The 6905-nt window shown below is 38.7% G+C and overlaps 1 protein-coding gene across 1 annotated transcript; it reads right to left on the bottom strand.

Moving 5' to 3' along the window:
- Positions 1–3199: 3199 nt before the first annotated feature.
- On the bottom strand, positions 3200–4722 carry LOC110457141 (zinc finger protein 235-like). The gene has a single exon (XM_021508250.1). The coding sequence runs from the start codon at positions 4720–4722 to the stop codon at positions 3700–3702; it is 1023 nt and encodes a 340-aa protein (XP_021363925.1). The 3' UTR covers positions 3200–3699.
- Between the last annotated feature and the right edge of the window lie 2183 nt (positions 4723–6905).

Raw genomic sequence — 6905 nt, 5'->3', positions numbered from 1 at the left:
AGGGACTTCTCCGAATGTAACAAACTGATGTACCTGGTAGTCAATGGAAAGTAATTCAGTTATTGATTATATTTGTCTTTTGAATTTACAGACAATGTGGTCCAAATTTACAATGTTCAACTATATTTATTTTTTCAAGACCAGAAGTGACGTATGGTATGAATAGATGAATGAACGAACAAATGAATAGATGAACGCACGAATGAATGAATGATGTATGAAATGAAGTTGGTTACCGTTTGCATGTTTGCAAATAAAGACTGCTACAAAAAAAATCACACGTGATCGTCTTTTCTGTTTTTCGCTCTCTTAAAATCAAGACATGGCACATATCCATTTTCCGTCCATCAACTTGTTTGCTACATCGTGAAACTGAGGTACCTAAATCACTCTATCATATTGTCTACCTAAATAATAAACCATTTTTAGCTCTGAGGGCCACAGTGACCAAGTGGTTTAGGCGTCTGACATTCTGCTATCACTAGCCCTTCACCACTTGGTCGCGGGTTCGAGGCCTACGTGGGGCAGTCGTCAGGTACTGGCCGTAGGTCGGAGGTTTTTCTCCGGAAACTCTAGGCTTTCCTCCACCACCACAAACCTGTCACGTCCTTAGATGGCCATGGCTGTAAATAGGACGTAAAACACAAACCAAAATTACTAGCACAAGGTGCATCTGTGCTGATGGTATGGCATCATTTATATTCTCCACACACCCCTGGAAAATGTTGCACGACAATGGAACGTACATGATAGCTATTTTATTGGTAAAAAGCTGACCAATCACTAGGCTGATACCAGAACCCGTTCTTTAAACTCAAAGAGGAGTGACACCCCACTTCAAAGCCAGTCAATTTTACCTTTACATTGCCGTGCAATTCTTTTGATCTACATCAAAGGATCAAACTAAGCTACTTGTATCATCCACAAGCCTTGCACTTTGTTATGACATATTCCAGGGATGCAGAAAATGTAAGTGATCATGACCCCTGAAATTTCGAGGATAGTAGCATGGTGCAGCATATTTCATGCATGTCTGTCAACACCTTTTTTTGAAGAACTGATGTACTTTGGGTGGAGTGCTGTACAGTTTCCTAATGTAAACGACGGCATTTAGCAATCATATTTGGTTACTAGAGTATAAGATATACAAATGCAGACCAGCAGTGAAAATCGTTTTTAATGTATTGTGTTAAGGTCAAAGGTCAACTTTTAGTGATAGCTAAAGTTTAATGTTAACATTGGCTAAGTTGGTAGAAAAAGTTAAGAGCCTTCCTGTGCAGTTCCATTAGGCCCAGGGTCCTGATTGTTAGCCAGTTGTTACCTGGTAAAAAGAGTGCTATTAAGTTTTCTCATACAAATGACCCTAATTTGTACCTCCAGGGTCAATATCAGCCAAAGTTTTCTAAAGAGTCAAAAGTTTGACAACTGACAAGGGTTAAAATTGGCAAAAGTTGGCATATCATGGGTTTAAGAATCATTTTTTCAATTCCATAATAAGGTCCAGGGTCATGACTAAAATAGGCCTTAGTTCTGATAGTCCCACCATATAACCATATATGCTTGCAATCGCTTAGCATGAAGTAAACAACACATGTATGCTACTAAGATCAGGCATGGTATATTGGCCTGCCTCTGGGGGTTTAGTTTGTTGCGTTTATGTTGATATTATTTCGATCTTAACCCTATATATAAATGTAATCATATTCACATGTGTACCGATCTCGGACATATTTACTCTGAAACATACTAACCCTTTCACCCCTATGTAACTTCAGTAAACTCGTCCATGCATTGCTTTTGACGAGTCCAGCTTGGTCTACAGTGGTGAAAAGGTTATTTTGGTCCATGAACTTTCCTATCCAGGTGAGACATACATGTCCCATGGGCCTGTTATTCATATTTTGGAATGAATTACAGTACATATCAAACAATAATCCAAAGGAATTTAACAGCATTATTAATGAAATTACTCAGAACGAACCCAGAAAAGTAACAGAAGGAATGAATCATGCTTATATTAGCGATTTTCATTTACCACAAATTGCGTCCAACTTCATTTAGCCCCCAACCAGACCCATGTTGGTAACACTAAATTGGAACGGGTATCTTTTACATTCACTTAAACCTATTAATGTCATTTGCCACTATAACAAAATGTATTGTATAAGAATTGCAGCATAACTATATGCAAAATGCTCAAAATTGGTAATTCTTACGGATTAAAAGTGCTGTCAATGACAAATGAGTTCTCATGGGGTATTTTTAACAAGGTGTGTCCCTGATAAAATACTAGCCACTTCTTACCGACTTCGCTAGGGAGAATTTCTCTATAGCTCATTCGATACAGTGTAAGATTAGTAAACCAGAGGTCCGGGGTTAAATTCCTAGCGGAGGCATTAAACAAACAATGACCTCTGTTACAAAGGGGATCCCCGTATCAAGAGGAAAATAATAATGATAGTGACATCCTGTTTTTCAATCGGTTCCAAAATCGATATGCATTTTAGTAAAGACCACTGGGAACCTGCATGTATACATTCGAGAACTACCTCTCCAGTACTTTCTGAGAATTCGAAACAGTGCTAAAAACATCTAACGACCGTGTTGGGTTTCCCATCAGTACCAAAAATAAACATGGATAAATGGTGACAATGGGTAATGTTCATGTGAAATTTGAGAAAGATCCCTCCCGTATATTCCGAGAAAAAGCTCTAGCAATCTTTACCTCTAAAAATATGAGATAGCCAACAGGCAACCATTTCGGTTTTCCCATCAGTCCTTAAACTCAATATACTTAGCTAGGGTCCGTGGGACACTTTCAATCGAAATTTGAGAAATATCCCTCCATTCCTTTCTGACATATATGGCCCTAATAAACTCTCACTCTCCAAATGCAAGATGGCCACCTGTCAGCCATCTTTTTTCCCGCAATCAGTCCCAAAATTTGAAATGCAACAACGAGGGACCATGGAGAACCTTCATGTGAAATATGAGAAATATTCCTTTGGCCCGTTTTGAGAAATAGCGCTAACAGTTTTTAACTTTTAACTCTAGAAATTCAAGATAGCTACCTGTTGGCAATCTTTGCTCTCCAACCATGGCAAGTAGAACCAAGGAACATGCGGAACTTTTTATGTGGAATTTGAGAACGATCTCTCTTGTACTTTTTAAGTTAATTATAATATATCACATACCATAAGACTTCTCCAAGTATGTAATCTTTAATGTCTGTGGGTTTTCAGGTGTATACAGTTAGATTATTAGACTAAATAATTCCTTGCCTCAGACATCACACATGTACGGCTTTTCTCCTGTATGTTTCCGGAGATGACTACACAGATGACCTGGTCAGGGAAACCCCTCAGTACATATCTCACATGTACACCTCTAAAGGTTTTTTCTTGTATGTAATTTCATGTATATCTGCAAGCTAGATTCCATACTACAGATATCACACGTGTATGGCTTCTCTCCTGTATGTACTCGTCTGTGTGTCTGTAGTTCAGATTATTGAGAAAATTCCTTACAACAGATATTACACTTATATGGATTCTCTCCAGTATGTACTCGTCTGTGTGTCTGTACGTTAGATGATTGAGAAAATTCCTTACTACACACATCACACTTGTATGGTTTCTTCTCTCCTGTATGTACTCGTCTGTGTGTCTGTAGGTTAGTTGATTGAGAAAATTCCTTACTTCAGATTTCATACTTGTATGGCTTCTCTCCTGTATGTACTCGTCTGTGTGTCTGTAGGTTAGATGATACAGAGAATTCCTTTCCACAGATATCGCACTTGTATGGCTTCTCTCCTGTATGTACTCGTCTGTGTCTCTGAAAGCTCGATGATTGAGAAAATTCCTTACTACACACATCACACTTGTATGGTTTCTTCTCTCCTGTATGTACTCGTCTGTGTGTCTGTAGGTTAGTTGATTGAGAAAATTCCTTACTACAGATTTCACACTTGTATGGCTTCTCTCCTGTATGTACTCGTCTGTGTGTCTGTAGGTTAGATGATACAGAGAATTCCTTTCCACAGATATCGCACTTGTATGGCTTCTCTCCTGTATGTACTTGTCTGTGTCTCTGAAAGCTAGATGATACAGAAAATTCCTTACTACACACATCACACTTGTATGGTTTCTTCTCTCCTGTATGTACTCGTCTGTGTGTCTGTAGGTTAGTTGATTGAGAAAATTCCTTACTACAGATATCGCAATTGTATGGCTTCTCTCCTGTATGTACTCGTCTGTGTCTCTGACAGCTAGATGATACAGAGAATTCCTTTCCACAGATATCGCACTTGTATGGCTTCTCTCCTGTATGTACTCGTCTGTGTCTCTGACAGCTAGATGATACAGAGAATTCCTTACTACAGATATCGCACTTGTATGGCTTCTCTCCTGTATGTACCCGTCTGTGTCTCTGAAAGCTCGATGATTGAGAAAATTCCTTTCTACATATATCACACTTGTAAGGATTCTCTCCTGTATGTACTTTTCTGTGTGTCTGTAGGTCAGATGATTGAGAAAATGCCTTACTACAGACATCACACTTGTTAGCTTTCTCTCCTGTATGTATCCTGTGATGTCTACGGAGATGATATGATCGGGGAAACCCCTTAGTACATATCACACACTTGTAAAGGTTTTCTCGAGCTCCTGTATGTACTTTTTTGTGTGTCTGTAATCTAGAAGATTGATNAAACCCCCGACCCATAGTTGGGGTAGGTATTTTAATATTGTATATGATCATGTAAACAAGTGGTAATTGATAAGGATAATTGTATTCAATATATATAGATGTATAAGTAAGTTCTACTATTGCTTATGATGAAGTCAGTTATAGTAATGTTCAAGCCTTATTCCTATTTTAAACAAGCAAGTTCGTGGAATTTGTATCCCCCGCTTGCAGGACTATTGTAGGTTAACATTATTGAGGTTAGGTTTAAATATGTGAGTATCGTGCTGTTGAGAAATAATGTATAACTTGAAACTTGAAGAAAGAACAAAAGCCCTATACCTCATTGATTATCAGTAAATATGCACAAATCACATGGGTTGACAAAATTAGCATGAGTCGGATGTGCATACGGATTTTGGTTGAAACATCTGAACAATATCTACAGCATTTATCACAGTGCCCAAGATGGATGGAAAGACAGAGGAACACAAACATTATTATCAAGATTGAAGGAATTTGGCTAGTATTTGCTAGAGTTATAAAGCGGAAACTGAAAATAATGACATTTTTCATTAATCAAGGGGCCATTACTCTGCCAAATGGAGTCCGAATAAAGTGGTTGTCAAACTTAGCCGAGCCCTTAAGACATTTAACCCTGTGACCAAGTTTGAAGAAAATCGGTTAACATTTGTTGTAGTTATTGCACGGAAACGAAGCTGGGCAGATAATGACGTTTTTCATAATTCAAGGGGCCATAACTCCACCAAATGGGGTCAGCTGAAAGTGGTCATCGAACTTAGCCGAGCCCTCAAGGTATTTAACCCTGTGACCAAGTTTGAAGAAAATCGGTTAACATTTGTTGTAGTTATTGCACGGAAACGAAGCGCGGCAGTTAATAACGTTTTTCGTTATTCAAGGGGCCATAACTCTGCCAAATGGGGTCAGCTGAAAGTAGTCATCGAGCTTGGCCAAGCCCTTAAGGCATTTAACCCTATGACCAAGTTTGAAGAAAATCGGTTAAAACTTATTATAGTTATTACACGGAAACGAAGTGCGGCAGTTAATGACGTTTTTTGTTATTCAAGGGGCCATAACTCTGCCACATGGGGTCAGCTGAAAGTGGTCATCGAACTGTTACTTAGTTTGAGGACGATTGGATAATATTTGCGAGAGTAAAGGAACAGAAACGGCAAAAAGTGACATTTTTCATTATTCAAGGGGCTATGTATACCTCCGCCAAATAAAAGTCTGCTGAAAGTGGTCATAGAACTTGGCCGAGCCCTTAAGGCATTTAACCCTGTGACCAAGTTGGAGAAAATCTGTTAAAATTTGTTAAAGTTATTGCACAGAATTATTTAAAACAATATTCAAAAGTGTTAGGTATGCAAAAACTGACGCCGGTGTCTGAGAATTAGAAATACAGTTTCTGCTAGTTTGAATGGGATATCAGGCATCTGCATTAACCATATAAATTCATCTACAGAATTTAAAACCATTGTCAGTTCTTTATATCAAAGTTTTACTTTCTTCTCACACAATGCACTATTCAACCCCTCTAAATGCCTAAAGTTTTGGACTATGGCCTGTCCATAGTTAATTCTAATATCTTCAATAAGATTCATCAGTTTGGAAATACACGTATGTAAAATCAAGTTTTATTTGATAAAAGTACAAGAGGCCAAGAGGGCCTGTATCGCTCACCTTGATACCTAAGCAATCATGGCAAAATATTCTCCAAATGAGATCCAAGGGAATATGCCAGACCCCAAGGCCCATCCTAGTAGCATATCTGTATTAGATTTGTCATGCCCAGCAATTTTATGTATGGTTATGGGGTGGGGATCTCAACTGTTTCCAAGCTGTGACTCAGAAACTAGGTCCCTAAGATTGTGGCCAGACCCCAGGGTCAATTCTAATATCATGACTGCATTTTTCTCTTTATGTCCAACAATTATATATATAGTTTTGGGGTGGGGATCTTAACCATTTCGAAGTTATGACCCAGGCGTTAAGTCTCGAAGGGTGGGGCAGTCCTCAAGGCCATCATGGAAGCATATGTGCATTCATCTCTTTAAACTAAGCAATTGTATATATGGTTATAGGGTGGGGCTCTCAACTGTTTCCAAGCTGTGACTAAGAAACTAGGTCTCTAGGGTTTCGGTCAGACCCCTGGGTCTATTCTGATATCATGACTATATATAGTTTTGGGGTGGGGATTT

This window comes from Mizuhopecten yessoensis, unplaced genomic scaffold (assembly GCF_002113885.1).
Source record: "Mizuhopecten yessoensis strain PY_sf001 unplaced genomic scaffold, ASM211388v2 scaffold9031, whole genome shotgun sequence".
In the NCBI taxonomy this organism is placed as follows: domain Eukaryota; kingdom Metazoa; phylum Mollusca; class Bivalvia; order Pectinida; family Pectinidae; genus Mizuhopecten; species Mizuhopecten yessoensis.
This window is presented reverse-complemented; position numbering and strand designations above follow the sequence as displayed.